Raw genomic sequence first — 19638 nt, 5'->3', positions numbered from 1 at the left:
GTTTAGTCGTTTGTCGGCAATAATGAGATTCAATTATAGGAAATAAGTTAATATGAGTTTTAACGTCTTCTCTTTTATCATCAGATATCGATCTACTACTTGTTTTACCTCTCCTATCTTTCTTAGGCGTGGATCCCTCTTCATGGGCCGTGTATGTTGGGTATTTTACATACCCGAATTTGCTCCCCACGACTCAGCATAAAATACGAAAATGTATACATTCACCGTGAATGCTCTTGCGTAGTGCCCCTGACAAATATATGTATTTTTCGTTTTAGACAAACTCCAGTATGTATTAAAAACCTGTGCATCTTCCTCGGTAATTTGCTTTCCACAATTGAATTTGCAATTATTTAAACAATTTTTTTTATAATATGTGCGTTTCCTTTCTCGAAGCTCTTTACCCCTGGCATTATTATATGATTTCCTTACTTTGCATTTACTTTTACTCTTATTTACTTTCCATTTTAATGAATTTCTTTTTCGTTTTCTTGTCTTCTTTAAGCCATTGTTGGGAAGCGATGAAATAATGGTTCCATCTGCATCTCTGTAATATAGGTTAGGTTAGGAAGGTCTACTTCTAAATTAAAATAAATGTAATCTTACGTGGTTATCTTGTTGTCTCCACTATCACCCATTTTATTTAGATTATTGTTGGGAAGAGACGAATTAATGGTTTCATCTGCATCTCTGTAATAATATAGGTTAGGAAAGTCTACTTCTAAATTAAAATAAATGTAATCTTACGTGGTTATCCTGTTATCTCCACTGTCACCCATTTTATTTAGATTATTTGAAAGTATTAAATACTATATAATATTAAATACTTTTTTAAAAGACAAATTTTTAGAACTAAATTAATATTCGTGTCTATTACCGTGTCAACGGTTTAACGGTTCAACTAAATTAATATGTGATCACACAATGGCTGTAGATAGAACTTTTTAAAATTATTTATTTGTAATTCAGTACATACAACCTTGTTAACTTAAGTGGCAGCAAAACTGCATAAGATAGAACTTTGTAACACTGTTATTCTGGCTATCGTCGAGTAGATGGTGCTGGTATCTTCATACTTCATGCAAAACTGTAATTATAATTATTATACTCTATCAATAACTCATTTTGGATAAAAATAGCAGATACAACTTTGTTATTCCAACACAACGATTTGTTGAAGAAACTGTTATTAAAGCAATGTACCTACATTTCTTTAACACGTTATTTTAACAGAATTCTTCAGAATTATTTTATTCAATATTGTACCTATATAAATTAGTTGTCTAGTTTTAAAACCAGATACATCCAGATTTCAAAGATAGGTAAGAGAAAATCGGAATTTGATTGAAACAGACTTTCAAGGCATGTCCATGGAATCACCTGACAGAGTTTAAAAATATTTTTCTACCTTTCGTTTTTTAATTTTGTAGAATTTATCTTACAAAATTCTTGGGTGTTTATCTATTCAATTCTTTTATTATTATTCATAATGTTATATTTTATGTTGTTACTTAAATTTCAGATATTTGTCTATTTCAAACATACATATTATTCAAAATATAAATAATAAATTTATTTAGGTACATTTATTTTCCACTAATACAAAATTGGGAAAGTACGCTATTAAAATTTGTTATAATAATTGGGTTAACAATAATTTTTATCAAGTGGTGAAATAGACTTCTTATCAATTAATAATATATATTGCGCCGTGCTCCTAATAAAATGCAATGTAAAAATAGTCTTTAATAAGCCTAATTTTTTATCATAGCTTTGCGTAACATATGAATAATGTGTAATTATTAGATAAAATAATAATCTAAAAAGTTTAAAGTAAAAATTGTAAAAATTTCCTAAATATGCAAATGGTCAAGTATACCTTCATTATAAGAGGTTTTGAAACTGTTTTCTTATGTCATGTTTAAGTTAAATTTTGTATTTATATGGGATTTGTTTTATGTCTCGATCTTGTAGGCAAAAAGCCATGTTTTGGTTTATTAAATTCTGAGGGTAGTGTTGTACCCTGAGGTTGATAACAAATGCTCATTTTTTTGAGTGTTTAAGTATTATGTTCTGTGCACTATGTACAGACAATAACTACTTATTTTCTACTATATAATGGTTTTTATGAACACGATTTTGGATTATCCATGGGCTTTTCATTATCTTCATTCTTAACAGATATTTTCATGGAGGAATTTGAGCAAAACATTGTGTCCAAACAGAACCAAATATCCACAGTATGGTGGACATGTGTAGATCATACAGTGGGGAAACCACTTATGGAATAAAATTGTTTGTGTCCTTATTATAGAAAATAATAAAAAACTCTGAGACACGTTAACTTTTAAATTTAAATGTACGCTTTTTAAACATAAATTTAAATGTACATGGTGATCCACGCAAGTCTAGCATAGTCCATATTCCTTATTTTTAATGAAACACCCTGTATATTTTTATGTTTTTAAAGATTCTTAACAACCTAATTTCAACGAACTATATCATGTAGGGTCTATAATGAATAATACAAGGTGAGATTTTGAAATTAATAATTTATCACGTGTTATGGTATTATTTTAAATTAGCTAAAATACAGACAATACCCTTCTACTCTAAGTGTCACTATATTGGGGAAAATTTCTGTTTAGTAACCGTGTTAACATTTTTTGTCATGAATAGGTAAAAACTGTCTAGATAGTCTGCTAATTAAACTAAATCGGTAAATAATGCGGATTGTTATCAATCAGTTCTTGGTATGTTGACATTTTACATTAAACTAATAAATTCCTAATTAAAAGCTAATTTCTTGCAGAAATAAAAATGAAATATTTAACTGAGACCCACCGAATTGAGATTTTAATGATGATCGGTTACGGGGAGAATTTTAGAAGTCAAGTTGAAGTAGCAAACTTATTTAATCAGAGGTATCCTCAGTTGCCTAATATTGCACCAGGTACTGTGTCTAAAATTTATGCACAATTCAGATAACTTGGACATGTCAAACCATTAAAAAGAAAACCGAACTTCATTGAAGATAAGGCGAAAGTGGATATTTTGTTAAGTGTCGCAGAGAGTCCAACGTCAAGTTCACGTCAAATTGCACGTCAAAATAATGTGAGTCACACAACTGTCCTAAGGTGTCTTCATAAAAAAAACTTCATTCATATAAATTGACTTTTGTGCAGGAGCTAACAGAAGAAGATCCACATCATAGAATGGATTTCTGCGAAAGATTGATGGATAAAATTAACACAAATGAAATAGCTCTTGGCACAATTCTTTTTTCTGATAAATCAACATTTACATTGAACGGAGAGGTAAACCGTCAAAACTGTAGATATTGGTCAGCGGAAAATCCTCATTGGTTGCGTGAGACACACACTCAGTATCCTCAAAAGTTGGATGTTTGGGCAGGTATTATAGGAGATCATATTATTGGTCCTATATTTGTAGATGGTAATTTGACAGCGGAAAAATATTTAAGCATGCTAAGAGACGATGTTCTTCCTCAGTTGGCTAACTTATATCCCAATCCAATAGATCCGACCCTAAGGCATGAAACTGTCTGGTTCCAGCAGGACGGTGCAACACCCTATTATGCTTTAATAGTAAGAAATTACTTGAATGAAATCTTCTTCAATAAATGGTTTGGACGAAGTGGTACTATTGAATAGGTAGCTAGGTCGCCAGATCTTACGCCTTTAGATTTTTTTTCTGTGGGGTTATCTCAAGAACAAAGTATATGCAACACAACCAACTAGCATTGAAGACCTCAAAGAAAGGATAACTACAGAAATACGGAATATTTCACCTCAAACTTTAAACAAAGTTCGGGACGAGTTTTATAGGAGACTGAGTTATTGCCAACAACAAGGTGGAGAACATTTTGAGCATTTATTTTAATGTAATTCAATCAATTACCTCGGGTATTCTATGAATTAATTATTGTCTTGAAGAAAATTATACTTAATTTCAAAATTTCACCTTGTATTATTATTAAGAGATCAAAGAACAGCATCTATAAAATACCTGTTGTACGTGTTTTCATCATTAAATAAAAAAATATATTAATCTTGTTTCATATGTGACTTACCTTAAATTTTTGTACATAGCTGAATAAACGGGAAATCCATACTTGTCCTCTCCTACGTCATCTGTGTAAACCCAGGTACCCCCTAACCCTTCTGCCATTTCAAAAACATCACACTCGAATCCATTTTCCTTGATATGCTTTGCTGAAGAAACCCCAGATGCACCTGCTCCAATCACAGCTACTCTCATTTTGCCAAAAATACCTGAGAATATTAAAAGAGTAATGTAGTCTGATGACCTAGATATAAAATGAAGTACTCAGAACATCACACACACAGAGGCGCACAAATTTACATTTTAAGGATTATACATTAGAATTATAATGGTAATACATTACGTTTAGATCACACTTAGTCAACAACTAGAGAAATTAGTGATTTTTCTGACAACGATCGGATTATCGTAAATGTCTGCACTAATAAAGCAACTTGGGCCGACAGGCAATTTATAGGTACCAAGTGCTAAAGGTCTTAAAGTGCTTAAAGCAGTGTTCCTCAACCTTTTACCATTTGCGACCCAATTTTCCATAATTATTTCCACCGCGCCCCCTCACGTACAATAACAAAATATGTATGCAATAATAATGTACCTTGAGTATTTTGACGTTAAACTTACAGTAAAACCTTAGTTACCAAATTACCTAGAATAAGTTAATTTATTGATATGTGGCAACACCAATTTGCAGAAATCATTAAAAAAAAACTGTTTGTAAATTTGACCAAATGTAAAAAGTCTCACACTATTGGAGAAGAGCTTATTTTGCCAGCTGCAATTAAAATTGTAGAAACTGTGTTTGGAGATAATTTTGGCAAAAAATTGGAGTCTATTATCAAATAATACTGTTGCCTATCGAATCGGTGATATAGCTGAAGATGTAGAGAATCATCTACTCGGGAAGTTGCTCGACAAGCTGTTTTCGACTCAGTTTGACGAGGCAACAGATAGCAATAAAGATGCTCATTTTATTGCCTACGTTCGATTTTGTGATGGCATCAGTTGTATAGCAGTAGTAGAAGAACTACTTTTCTGCAAATCAATAGAACTAAAAGCAACATCGCTCGGATTATTTGATATCTTAAATGACTACATAAATGAAACAAAAATAGAGTGGAAGAATTGCGTCGACATATGCACCGATGGTACTCGTGCAATGTGCGAAAAATTTCAATGTCTACAAGCGCTTGTGAAACAAAAGTCATGTGTATATGTACACACTGTATGATGCACAGAGAAGCTCTGGCTTCCAAAGAAATGTCTCCTGACATTTGAAAACTAGAATCTTTTCTGCACTTTGTAAATACATGGGTGCAGTACATTCAGCATTATTATTTTATTGTGAGTCACGATGGTTATCATGTGGGAAATTCTAACGTGTTTTTAAATTAAGACATGAAATCGCCATTTTTCTAGAAGATGAAAATAGACCGCAAGCTGAGATGTTTCGACAGGCTTAATTTTTTGATGAAATTGAGCTACTTGGTTGACATATTCAAAAAACTAAATATTTTGAATCTTCAGTTTCAAGGAGCCAATACACATTATTGGATACGAGAGATAAAGCTAATGCTTTTTGTAAAAAATTGGAATTGTGGAGCAGAAATTTAAAAAAAAACCTAAAAATGTTTGCAAATGAGCCGCTCAGAGGAAAAGTGGTATGATTCACAAAATTTGAATTTTTGAGATATACCAGTTGTGGGTACCTAGTGGTGCAATGTGTTCCATAGAGAAGTGGTATAATTCAAATATTCAAGGTTAGTGAGATAATAGCGGTGTATTATTTTTCCTTTGAACGAAATGCCGCGCGTTCTGTGGAATAGTGGTATAACTCATAACCCCACCCGTCATCGTGCTTGACCCGTGCGCTGTCGGTAGTTCTACGATTGTCGCTGTCGTGAACAGTGAGGTTCTTCTAATCGTATTGTATTGTTTTTACCTGATTCACGATAACTGCATCAGATTAACGACTAAAAAGTGTGTTTTTTTTGCTTTTTTGTTTTTTTGTATACAGAAACAATGAATAGTGTAAATAATATTTGTAAAAATAATACACTCAGTGACGGAAATAAGTGTGTACGGCACAATGGCGATCATAAGCGAGTTCAACGTAAAACACAGAGAAATGCTGGGAAGTAGTATCTGACAAGCAAAGGCAAGGTTATACCCGCAATGACTTTTAAGAATACAACTTGTGGATGTGTAAAACGCTGCAATAATTTTGGTAGTGAATTAGACAGAAAGGGGCTGTTCTCTCGTTTTTGGAGTTTGGGGGATTTTTCTCGTCAAAATGCTTATATTTCGGGACTTGTCCAGCGAGTTCCAGTACAACAACGCCGCCCGAATGAGCATACCGAGGCATCAAAGGGACCAAAATCTGTAACATACAAGTACGTTGTAAATGTTAAATCAGAGAGTGTCGTAGTTTGTAAGAAGTACTTTTTGGATACTTTCAATATCTCAAACGGAAGACTTCAAAGGCTCTTAAAAAAAGAGGAACTGGGTAAGCCTCCGGGCGAAGATCTTCGTGGAAAAAACCTGTGTGTTAACAAAACATCAGATGACGCTCTAAATGCTATTAGGGGACATATTGAACTATTTCCTCGATATGATAGTCATTACACTAGGGCTCATAACCCAAACAGAAAATACTTAAGCCCTGAGCTCAACATTAGGAAACTCTACAATCTATATCTACGGTACTGCGAAGAAAAAGGTATGCCCCCAGAAAAAGTGGTTAAAGAGCACATCTACAGAGACGTGTTCAACAAAGAATTTAATTTGTCTTTCCACGCACCTAGGAAGGACACGTGTGCACGTTGTGATAAGTACAAACTTTTAGTTGTAGTTTTACCTAATGGACCAGAAAAAAATTCTCTGGAAACGAAACACCAGCTGCATTTGCCAAAAGCTGAAAAAGCAAGAATGTCTTTGCAAGAAGAAACAGAACTGTCAAAACATTCAGAAGATACTGTGGTTTTCACATTCGATCTCGAGAAGGCCCTGGTTTCCCAAGCTCTCTACCTCGGTCGCTTATTATAAACGTAACATGTACGTGTATAACTTTGGGATTCACCACACTTCAACAGGCCAAGCGTTCATGTATACATGGGATGAAACTATTGCGTCCCGCGGATCTCAAGAAATTGGTTCGTGCCTCATGAAACACATCGAACTTCACTGTGCCGACACTAAACACATCATTGCATACAGTGACACATGCACGGGCCAAAATCGAAATATAAAGTTGTCACTGATTTGGAATGCTATAGTTGAAAACATTAACAACAGTGTCACTAAAGTAGATCACAGTCTGGCCATTCGTTCCTGCCCAACGATAGGGACTTTGCGCTCATTGAAAGGACAGCAAAACCAACTTTAATATACACGACACAAGATTGGATACGAATAATACGTAATGCAAGAAAAAACAAGTTTTATGTATAGAAAATGCAACGAGATGATTTTTGGTCAACTCAAACGTTGGAAAAGTCTGTCACAAAACGAAAGGTGAACGCCGATAAAATGCCTTTTAGATGGTTACAAGTTCAGTGGCTACAGTTTGGCAATTCTCCCAAAGTAATTTTGTACAAGGAAACCTTGAGTGATATTGAGCAATTTAAAAGTTTGGATTTGAAGAAATCAGCCAAAGGAAGACCCCGCACCTCTTTGTCAATGGACCGACTGTATTATTCTCCCAGGCCAGTTACTGCAGCAAAGAAGAAGGATATAATAGAACTTCTTCAGTGGATTCCACCTGTTCAGCACCAGTTTTTCATTGACTTAGTAACGGTTGATGATGCTGTTGATGTGGGACCTTTGTCTGACTATGAAGAAGATGAAGATTAATATTGTTTAGTAGCCATATTCATTTCTGTTTCTGTTAGGTAATTTTCCTTAAAACTTCTTTGTTCAAATTATAAAATAAACTTTTACAAAAATTGTCGTATTTTTAAACTGAAAGGTAAACTGAAAAAAAAATTGCATACACTTTTAATAGAATCAATAATACAAACAAAAAACGTACAGTGTCATACAAGCTCTTAAGTGGAAAAGTGGTATAACTCATTGAGTTATACCACTTCTTTGCTAAACTCGCCACAAATGTTTGTTGGTGAAATGGTATTCTGGAAGTAACATTGTCATCTAATTATATGGAAACAACGAACTTCAATCATTGTAATTCGGCATCACATATACATTTTAACAAATTCTTGTCAATAATCCGTCACAACTGGCTCCGTAAGTATTACTGAGATTTTTTAGTTCGTTAACATGCAAAATCTGTATTTACCAAAAGTTAAGTTATATGCGGTTATACCACTTTTCCTCTGAGCGGTTCAAATGTGAATGAATGTATTAAAACTTACAAGGATGAAGAACAACACGTGAAACACGTTGTTTTTGTAACCATTGAAAATCATTTAGCGATGCTGACAAACAATTTTAAAAGATATTTTTTTGCCGACTACAAATTAATAGTTAGTTACGAATGGGTTAGGAATCCGTTTCAAATTACACTCGAAAGGCTGTCTACTGCCGAAGAAGAATCCTTAATAAACTTTACAGCAAATATCGAAATCAACAAACAGTTTAATAATAAATCTCTCTTTGAATTTTGAGTAGGAATAAATGATCGAGTTTTCTGCACTGAAAACCAGAGCGTTCCCTATACTATTATTGTTTTTAACATCTTACCTTTGCGAAACAGGATTTTTCGCGGTGGCTGCTTTGAAGACCAAATATAGATCGCAGTTAAATATAGAAAAAGAACTGAGAGGGTATATTTCTAATATTATACCCTGTTTCGATAGGAAGTCACTAATATACATTCAACTTGTTCATAATTTCGTATTGATATGTTTATGTCTAGTATTAAGTCAGTGCTATTTGTAGGTGTACCTATTATATCGGTGTTCATGTATATTTTATTTTTCATTTTGTCAGAATTTTGTTTTGCTTTGATGATTAAAGTAAATTAGTCAATGTTGTTGGTGTTTTTTTTCTGATATGCTCATGCCCCCCAATTAGTAACAGAGTGCCCCCCTAGAGAAGTGCGCCCCACATGTTGGGAGTCACTGGCTTAAAGTCTCAGTGCTTATTTTTACGAATGCTTTAGAAAATATTATTAATTATTATTAATAAATACTGCCAGACCCACTTAATTGGCGGTAACTTTTACTATAAACGCTTATACTTATAAAAGCTACCAAAAAAATAATGTTACTTTATTTTCTATAAGATACTTATGAAACTAATCCAATAATTTTTAGCAGGCATTCCAATTGGAACGGTCAAACATTTCCCCAGACACACATAAAGGCTTGCTTGTGAGATTCCGAGCCTGATTATTAGATAGTTAATTTTAATGGAAAATGTAAACTTTTTAGCCCTCGGCCTTCAAGGCCTGTTGAGCTTTATAAAAAATAAAACTTATAACAAAGCTTTGTAAAATTTGTTATTAATAATTTAATTGTCTAATGGGTCTTCATAAAGTAAAATTTTCACACCAAATTATAATTATAATTACCCCATAATTAAAAAAAAATGAGAATTATGCACAAACGTCGTTGTTTAGTTATGAAAGATGCATCCAAGACGAAAATAATAATAAATGGTGTTTTTTTTAGAGATATAGAAATGTAAGTTGGTTTTACTTTTTTAACTGTTGGTCATTTTGACAGCTGTTAAGTGATTTATGTTAACTTGGGTTTGGTATTTCAGCATAAATAGACTTGACGCCTGAACAACGCTTCCAAATTGTACAAATTTATTTTGAAAATTTTTATTCTGTTCAAAATACATATCGCGCACTTCGTTCATTTTATGGTCAACCTAATAGTCCATCAGAGCAAGTAATTCGATTCACACTGGAACGTTTTTGAACCACGTTTACTGTAACTGATAATATATGCATCCACAGACTTGTCGTACTGTGCGTACGGAAGAACTTGTTGCTGCTGTAGAGCGTAGCATACAGGAAGACGCGAATCAGTCTATCTGCCATCGTGTACAGCAGTTGAATACGTGTCCATTCACTTTATGGAAGATTTTGGGGAGAGATCTTCCTTTACGTGCTTACAAAAACCAATTCATGCAAAAATTAAATGTATATCATTACCTAGCAAGGCGTAGATTCGTAGATTCCGTGATGGGGTCCAAAACGAGATTGCCGTTGATTCCGATTTTCATAAGCGAATTTTGTTCAGCGATAAAGCTCACTTTTGGTTGAATGGCTACGTCAACAAACAAAACTGCCCTATTTGGAGTTAAAATAATCCTCAAATGTATGTTGAGAGACCATTACATCCAGAAAAACTGACTGTTTGGTGTGCTTTATGGTCTGGTGGAATCATTGGATCATATTTCTTCAAAAACGATGCTGGGAAAAATGTTACAGTCAATGGTGACCGCTATAGAGCCATGATTACTGCCTTTTTCATTCCCCAATTGAACAACCATGATGAACAGGAGCTGTTGTTTCAATAAGATGGCGCAACATGTCACACAGGTTGTGCTACAATTGATTTATTGAAGAAAACGTTTGGTAATAAAATAGTTTCACGTTTCGGTCCGTGAATTGGCCTCCAAGATCGTGCAATTTAACACTGTTAGACTATTTTATGTGGGGATATGTAAAGGTGCGAGTCTACGCCGATTGCATAAAACGATTGAGCACTTGAACGACAACACTAGCCGCGTTATTGCCGATATAAGCGACAAATATTGGAAAAAGTGATCGAAAATTGGACCTCTAGATTAGAGTACGTCAGAGCCAGCCATGACGCTCATATGCCAGAAATCATATTTCAATTATAATGCCAAAAGATTACCTTTCGAATAAAATCAATTTCATGTCAATTTATAAAAATCATCTTTGTCTTATTGCATTTCAAAGTTCTATACCTCTAAAAAACACACCCTTTACAATAGAAAATGATATAAAAGATGATATCTGTTGTTACTTTATACTTGGTTAATACTAAAGAAAGATTGTCTGTAAAGCTATATGAAGGGTTTTAAGGCTTTAAAGAGGATGAAAATTGGAAGAGGAAGAGGTTACTATGTTGTGGCAACTGATTCTTCTTCTTGATGTGTCTATCCGTTTTGAATGTTGGCGATCATCATGGCAATCTTTATCTTATCTGCAGCAGCGCGGAAATGCTGCACAGATGTTGTATTGAACCAGATTCTGAGGTTCTTTAACCAAGATGTTCTTCTTCTTCCCGGTACCTCGTTTTCCAAATATTTTTCCTTGCAGGATGGCTTGAAGGAGAGCATATCTGGATTCATTTCGCATAATATGCGAAATGAATCCAGGCAACTGATGAGTAAGATATATGAGGAAGAAAGTATGCCCAATGCATGGAGGGAGATCGTGACTCTATAGAGATAAAGGAGACATTCAGGACTATCAGAACTGTAAAGGAGAAAAGTTAATGCACATAATAAAAATTTTGGAGAGAACAGTAGAGCGAAGGTAAAGGAGGAAGACATCGATAGGAGAAAAACAGTTTGGGTTTATGCCAGGAAAGAGGATAACAGATGGCTTGTTTGCTTTGAGATAGTTGATAGAAAAATATGACGAGAAGAAAAGAGAGCTTTATTTAGTAATTATAGATCTTTACCTTCCTAGACAATAGATATGGAGATGTATAAGAGAGATGTATGGGTCCCTGAGAAGTACGTAAGACTCATGAAGGATATGTATGAGTGGCGAGCTTACAACCTAACCAAAGTAAGGACTTGTATTGGATCGACCGAACGTTTTCCAGTGACGGTTGGTTTACATTAAGGTTCTTCACTGAGTCCCTACCTGTTTAATCTTGTTATGTATGTACTGACAGAGAAGGTAAGAGAGGAGGCTCCTTGGTCAATGCTCTTTACGGATGATATCGTGTTAGTGGACTAGAGCAGAGAAATGTTGAAAAGTTGGAGGGTTGGAGAAAAGCTATTTAAGAGGAAGGAGTTAAGATTAGCAGATCAAAAACGGAGTATATGTGGTTGGGAGGAACAAGACTGATTTGGGCATCAAATTGCTTAGGGAAAAACTAGAACGAGTAGAAGAATATAAGTACATTGGCTCCTACACAATGGAAAGTGGGACATTAGATTGAGAAATTGCCGACAAAATACAGGCTGGCTGGTTTAATTGGAAACGTATAAGTGGGGTAATTTGTGATCGGTGACAAATTGGTGAAGAGTTAAAAGGAAAGATATACAACAGTGTGGTGGGTTGTGCATTGGTTTACGGTGGTCTTTGAAGGGAGCACAGAAGAAGATGGAGGTAACTAAAAAATGTTAAGCTGGATTTTGGATAAGACTTGAAGATTAGGAATGACGTGATTAGAGAAAAGCCGGGATAACTACAGTCTCAAAAAAGATTCAAGAACAAAGACTGCAATGGTTTGGTCATGTCAGACGTAGAGACGAAAACTATATGGAACGAAGGATAAAGCTGTGAGAAGTTAAGTGAAAGAGAGGTAAAGGAAAACAGAAAATAGTACGAAAGGACTCTGTGGCAGAGTACTTGAGAAAGAAAGGTTTCAATGAAGAAGACACTGTAGACAGGTATAAGTGACGAAAGAAAGCAAGGAACAGCGATCTGATTGTAAAAAAGGGAAAAGCTGAGGAGGGAGAAGAGGATCTGTTACTTTGTATTTACTTTTTTGGATATTGGGGCAAAGTATGGCAAAAACTAAATATTTTATATTTGGTACGAAAAAGTATGAAATGTATATCTATTAAAAAAATTTAATAATTTAATTTAAAAATTTAATATCTATTAAATTACTATTATAACAATAATAGTTACGATTGACTCCTAAACAAAATTTACTGTATTCTTTACGACATAACCTAAAATACTTCCTAGATAAATTATTAATGTACATTTTAATTATTAAAAAGTGTTTATCAATAACGAATATTACCTAAATTAACACATACCTTTTAAGAAACCAGAGGAGATTTTTAAATTTTAAAATAAGACACTTTTATGAGACACAAAACATATTTTACAACACTCAACAACATTCACTACAGAATTAAATCAGAAAGAATTGATAAACTTATTTTATACCATCGATATTTTGTTTACCGTAATTTATCAATTAATGACGGCTGGGCCAGTGAATGATTGGTGTTACGAAATGTTAACGTTGATGGCGTAGGTACATGCAAGAAATGTGTCTTATTTTAATCTTAATAGAATAATTTTAAGGTCATCACCAAATTTATCTTTTTCAGCTTTTCTGGAAAATACGAAAAATATTCCGGAAAAATTTTTATTGTATTATTTATTAATTCAATAATATTAATCGAAAGCTGGTTCATGTAGAGGAGAAAACAAGTTTTAAAGCGTTACATCTCGATCTACCTACCTAGTTATAGCTAATTATCATCTTATTGTCATCATTATAAATATATTATGTTTATAGTTCTTGGAACTTTTCTCTATCAGCTTCTGTGCAAAATAGCTCTTCAGCTGTCATATCGCACCATTGTCTAAGATTGCGTAGCCAAGATAGCTTTTTATGCCTCATACACATTTTGCCTTCCACTTTTTTCTATATAATCATCATTCAATCTTCGCTTGTCTACTGCTGGACATATATCTCCCTCATAATTTTCTATCTGTTGCGATCTTGTGCTTCTTGCATCCAATTCCTATGGCAGCATTGTAAATCGTCAGTCCAATATGTTGGTGGACGATCTCTGCTTCGGTAGACATCATTTCTCGTCTCCATTTCAGTATTTGCTTTATCCATCTGTTATCTGTCAGTCGAGCAACGTGAGTTGCCCATTTCCACTCCAGTAATATTATTCTCTCTATAGCATCAGCCAGTCCTGATCTTCGTCGTAGCTGACGGTTTGGAATCTTGAAAGATGAGCGCATGGAAACGCCCAACATAGCACGCTCAATCACCCTTTGAGCCCACGGATATTTTCCACTGTTCTTGTTATAATCAACGTTTCCGCTCGGTAAGTTTTTCTTTTAAGACTTATTAATATGTCTTGACGTTAGCATAAAGAAAAACCAATTCCAAGGTTTTCATCACTCTGTTTATCGAAAACCCACCCATACCAATCGTTACTTGCATGCCAATTCTCATCATCCACCTTCACAAATTAATTCAGTCATTTATACCCTTGTCTCCAGATCAATACACCTTTGCGATAATGCAAGTAGACCCGCTAGGCTCTGTTGTTTAAAACAAGCCCTCATCCAAAACGGTTACCGCTAAAATCACATCAATAGGAGCATCCACAGACATCAATTTCCCACTCAATCTCAACCAAATGACTCAGACCCTCGTCGTATGAAAGCTTTTTTTCCTTACATCAAAGATATCACTGACAAAATCGATAAAATTTTTAAATCAAGAGAAATAAAGACAATATTTACCCCCGAGAAAAACTTTCATCTCTTGTCCGATCAACGATCAATCAAATACAACATTCTAAATGAACAACCGTGTTTATGAAATTCTTTGTGCAGACTGCTCCCCATCTTATATGGGTCAAATAAATCGTAGAATCCAAAATAGGATATTTATCGTATCGTATATAATAGGTATCGTAGTACAGTAAACTACATACATTCATTTTACATATTCCCAACTGTCAACAAACCAGGGTCGTACTGAGGTGTATCATATGATTTTTAAAAATATTAACTTTTGAAACTATTATAATAGTGTAAGAATTTTTTTAAATTTAATCATTGTGAGCAAAATTTAATGTTCAATTGAAGACAAATGTGCTAAAATAAAATATTCATTAACTGAGAGTAACATAACAAAGTGAACATTTTGAATAAAGTAGCATTGTCATAAGTTTATCAAAGCATAAAAACATACCATTTAAATTACTCAGAGTCTGAGGAGCTACATGTGCTGCTGTCTTCGTCTGGATTTATTATTATGAGTTCGATATGGTTCTCTATTATATTGTCCAACTTCCACATTTTGGACTCGACTTTTTGTTGAACGTGTTGCACAAATTTCTGCCACGTAGTTGGATTAATATTATTTATTGCATCATAAAAAATATTTTTCATATCTGCAAATTTAAAAGTAGTGTTTTTGGCTGCTACATAATTTTTTACTTCTGCTCAGATGAGCTCAATCGGATTGAACTCACAATGGTATGGTGGCAGCCTTAAGACTACTTTGTTTTGGCTTTTTGCCCTCTCATCAATTAGATATTTATTATATTGTCCTTTATGTTCCTTAACGATAGCCAGCAGTTGCACTTTTAACATGGAGTCCTCAAACCATATATTTTTTTATTTCAGCCACGCTTGGATGTCAGCTTTTCTAGATGCAGTAATTGGAATTTTTTCCAATTTTATGGAATGACGCGTTGAAAGATTTCCCGTTTATCTCTTCATGGTAGTTCCCACTTTTTTTTTATTCACCCACAGCCCTTCTGGATCAAACCCATCTTCACTGCCAATGTGACAGATTATTAGTCTTTTTCCATTTCCTAAAAATTTTATTATTTTAACTTACTTGAAGTGAAAAAGCACATAAACATTTACCTGCAGGATTTTTTTACCCCGTAAGTCTCGTCTAAGTAGTAAATTTTGCAGTTTTCATTTCTGTAGGACTTAATTTTTATCAGAAATTCTCGTCTGTACAAGACAATTTCGTCTCTGTCCATCAAAATGCTGTTTCGCTGACGACGTTGAAACTTAAAATTTATTTCTTTCAATAATTTTAAAAATCGTAGTTCTTTTGAAGTTAGACAAAATCAGATCTTCATTAACAACCCTCAGAACTTTGTCTATTGTGGGTATTTCATTTCGAAAAAAGAATTGATGGATTATTCTTCTTATTGCTTCTCTGTCAAATTCATCCAGCGAGTTAACAATACTTTTACGATGCTCAACTGATTTTGGTGTCGACAATGTTACCGAAATTTTATATTCATGAACCACATTACGACACACGCCTACAATAAATATAAAGTAACAATATTTGTTAAATAAAGTGAAAATGCGCACTCTAAAATAAATAATGGAGAAACAATATCAACACCTGTGTTATCTGCTACTACATATAATGAAAATCGCACTTTTCGACATTGTAGGGTTGTCCTGTATTTCCGTTTTAAATATATTTATAATCATTTCCTTCGTTTTCATGTCAAAATGTCCCTTTACTGGTCTTTTTTTTTGCAGAAAACCGTCTAAAAACTTGGTTTTTTTTTATTCAAAAATGATCATATTTACTCGCAAATAACTCGATAAGTATTTACTGTGTAAAAACTGTATAAAATAAAAGTTGCTTAGAATTAGTCAGTTTAATCAATTCTGGACTTATTTTGAACGCATGTTTTTTCACACTCGGGAAGGGGTGAAACTCACCCCCATGGCAAAAGCACACATCGGCACAATATCACTTTTTTTCTTTGCCGTTAGCTATGTATATGCCAAATTTCATGTCAATACAAGCGGTTCTTTAATAATTACAGCAAAAACCGTGAATAAATGGACTAAAAAGGAAATAAAACTTTTTAATCAATCAAAACATCAATAAATTAAAATATTAGTTTGTCTTACCTTTATTAAAGTGATTACCGCAAGCTATTTTTACTTTTGATTAACAAATACTTTGTTTTTGGATACTAAAAGTTCACTACATACTATAAAACTTAATACTAAACACCTTAAACTAAACTCTAAAAAATAACACGACCAGTAAATAACTTAACAATAACTATAACATATAACAAACAATATATTAACTTAAAAACGGACACGCCACAATTTGAATTTAAACAGACTGGCAAGTTTGGACCTGTAAAATGAGAATCCGTCTGGCTTAAGGCAATAAATTATATTATATTTAATAGCCTCTTGACGAATGAGAGGGCGAATATCAACACGTGCGTTTGTTGACAGTTGGGAATGCTGAACGAATGTACTTTAGGTATCCGACATTGCGGACGGATCATCAACGAATGCGAACGTCCGCTACAATGTAAATGTTCCTACTTTGTAGGGAACAAATGGTCAAACAAACACTTACGAATTCGTGCTTTCGTTTGTTCGTTTGGGTGTGCATTAATTTAAATGCATCTTTAGAACAGGATAACTCTTATACTATACGATACCTAAAAGGAAAAACTCAAAAATAACATAACTAACGCAGCAACAGAAGTAATTTGAGAGGTAAAAGTAACGAATATTGACATATCAAGAAAGAGAAGTAAAGTGAGGGGTTGTGTTTGATGTCATTCGATAGAATTACAAAGAACAAAATAAATAAGTACCATTTAAGAATTACATAAAACTGCTGTTAGTTAATATTCTTGTTTGCTATAGATCTTAATAAAATTGAAAACATCGACACGTTGCAGAACCGACTATTCTCGTCACGTAAATGGACTCGTTACGTAGCGCCACGAAATACGCTATTTCGTATCGCTACTTCAGTGACGCCCGCCTCAGCATTTTACTATAGAGAAAAAATAATACAACTTATAGGATACAATTCATAATAGCCAGTAGAGAAAGTATGGTAGCCAGTAGATTTGCTTTAAATACACTTATATAGGGTGTCCAGAAACTTTTCTGACAAACTAAAACTTTTGTTTCGATTTGATTTTTTGCTTCTTTTCCCAAACTTTTTTTACGAATAGTGTAAACTATTCTACTGTATACTGTATTCCACTGTGTACTGCATTTATTGAAACAAAAGATAATTTATAAAATTAATTAACGTACCTACAATGTAACTTTCACGACGAAAAAATGAAAAATTTTCAAATCGATTTTTCTAGAAAGTGGTGTATCTTATCGACTTTAAGTAACAGTAACTTTTAGTACTAGAATACCTGAAAATTTAATATTCTAGTATAACGAATGCTTAAAAGTTAAAGACAAAAAGTTATGCATTAAAATAACCGTTGACCTACCCAAAACGGACGCCTATGACTGGTACTAGAAATTCGCAATTAATGGAATCGATTCAACTCTAGATGATAAATAATGATACTAGTTTTTATTTTTCTACCTAGAAGCGTTCTGGAGGTATAAAAAAAACTAATTACAAGGCGCCATTTTCAAAGAGCTCTAGCTCCATAAAGAAGCATTTTCGGAGTAGATAAATTGGAATAAATTGTCTTAAAATTATCTGAGGAATCCACAGTTTCCGTTTATCAGGAGAGTTTCTGGATAGCCTGTATAAACAAAATAGACAAAAGTCGAACAACTAAACAAATACTAAATTACAAACCTAAAAGAAGAAGAAGAGTAGGCGCCGCAATATCTCTCCTAAGCAACTGACTGCAAAGTAATCACCACCTTCTTCTTCTTTAGTTTCAAATGACATGTATGATCTTATCGATTTTTTCACGTGCCTCGTATAATTTTACTTTCATTTCTAAGAATTTGTGCAGTCGTACGATAAAAATTTCGCTGTTAGTTGATCAGTTCACAGGGGGTAAAAAAGCATTGATCTGAACTCTATACAGCGCTGTTACGACCAATTATGACAGCGTTATTTCCCTTTATCGGTGATATGTAATCGGGCTCCCAGTTAATATGTGATTATTTTTGTATTTGTTTGAGTTAGCCAAAACAAAAAAAAAATTATCTTAATGACAGTGTTTTGTAGTTGGATATTTTATAGGAGAAATTCAAATATTTTTATGTATTTTATAGAAGAAATTCAAATTTTTCTATTTATTAGTGAGTTATCCTAAAAAAAAATCCGACAAAAGTAGGCTTTGCTAGAACATTTTAGTAATAAAAGGGCATTCGGCTAAATGTGAAAAATACTTTCTATCTATAGTAGAATCCAGAGTTAGAATGCAGTGTTAGTCTTACAGCGCGCAGCGATGCCGCTCTTATCGGGTCACTGGTAGCTGGTGTGGTAGTTTGGCGATAGACTGAGATATCAGGACCGTACGCGAATCGTTTCAAAAACCTATACTCATTAATTTAATTGAGTTAAATAAGAAAATAAACAAAAAAAAACAAATTAATTCTATAGAAAATGCCGTTCTCAAAATACAAACGATTTCCGAAGTGGAAATTGAAACGTCAATAAATGTACTTTTAACGCCTACATAATCAGTTTATATTAGTGTTGTTTTGGCCTGCATTTGGATGTCTTTGTAAAAGAAAAACCTCATCTCAACCTCAAGTCTCTCTTGAGGTTTCTTTTTTTTACAGTTTTTTCACAAATGGCCAACACTCAGCTATGCGTTGTAATGGACCTAGATATTGATCATTTGATTTCCCCTTTTTGTCGACCAAAGTATTGAAATTAGTCTTTGGATTACCGCTTTCCCTCTCAATATTCTACTCTCTATATATCTGTCAGACGTTTCTGCACAAGATATAATGCCTCCTAGATATGTAAGGTTAAGGAAGGAGAGATGGACCACATTTTAGAAAACTGAAGTCTGTTTTTTTATTAAATAAAGATCAGAATCTAAAAAAAATGTATAATATAACTTAGCATTGCTATTTGTTTTGATATAAGTAAAAACTAGAAATAATAATCCTTAAATCTAAAAAAAAATATAATGCATTGT

General features: G+C 33.6%; 1 protein-coding gene across 3 annotated transcripts in view; it reads right to left on the bottom strand.

The window, feature by feature from the left end:
- Positions 1–19638, bottom strand: part of LOC140432577 (senecionine N-oxygenase-like) — a 133003-nt gene that overhangs the window by 20964 nt on the left and 92401 nt on the right. Inside the window, exons 1-2 of one of the 3 annotated variants that reach the window (XM_072520576.1) lie at positions 18333–18351; positions 4094–4295 (exon numbers count right to left, since the gene is read on the bottom strand). In XM_072520576.1, the coding sequence (XP_072376677.1) occupies positions 4094–4281 (188 nt within the window). In that variant the 5' untranslated portion in view covers positions 4282–4295; positions 18333–18351. Of the gene's footprint in view, positions 1–4093; positions 4296–13035; positions 13162–18332; positions 18352–19638 lie in introns of those variants that run through there. The other 2 variants (XM_072520574.1, XM_072520575.1) reach the window with 2 other exon arrangements.

Source organism: Diabrotica undecimpunctata, chromosome 1, assembly GCF_040954645.1.
Source record: "Diabrotica undecimpunctata isolate CICGRU chromosome 1, icDiaUnde3, whole genome shotgun sequence".
In the NCBI taxonomy this organism is placed as follows: domain Eukaryota; kingdom Metazoa; phylum Arthropoda; class Insecta; order Coleoptera; family Chrysomelidae; genus Diabrotica; species Diabrotica undecimpunctata.
Note: the sequence above shows the minus strand (reverse complement) of the source record. Positions and strands in the feature narration are given on the sequence as shown.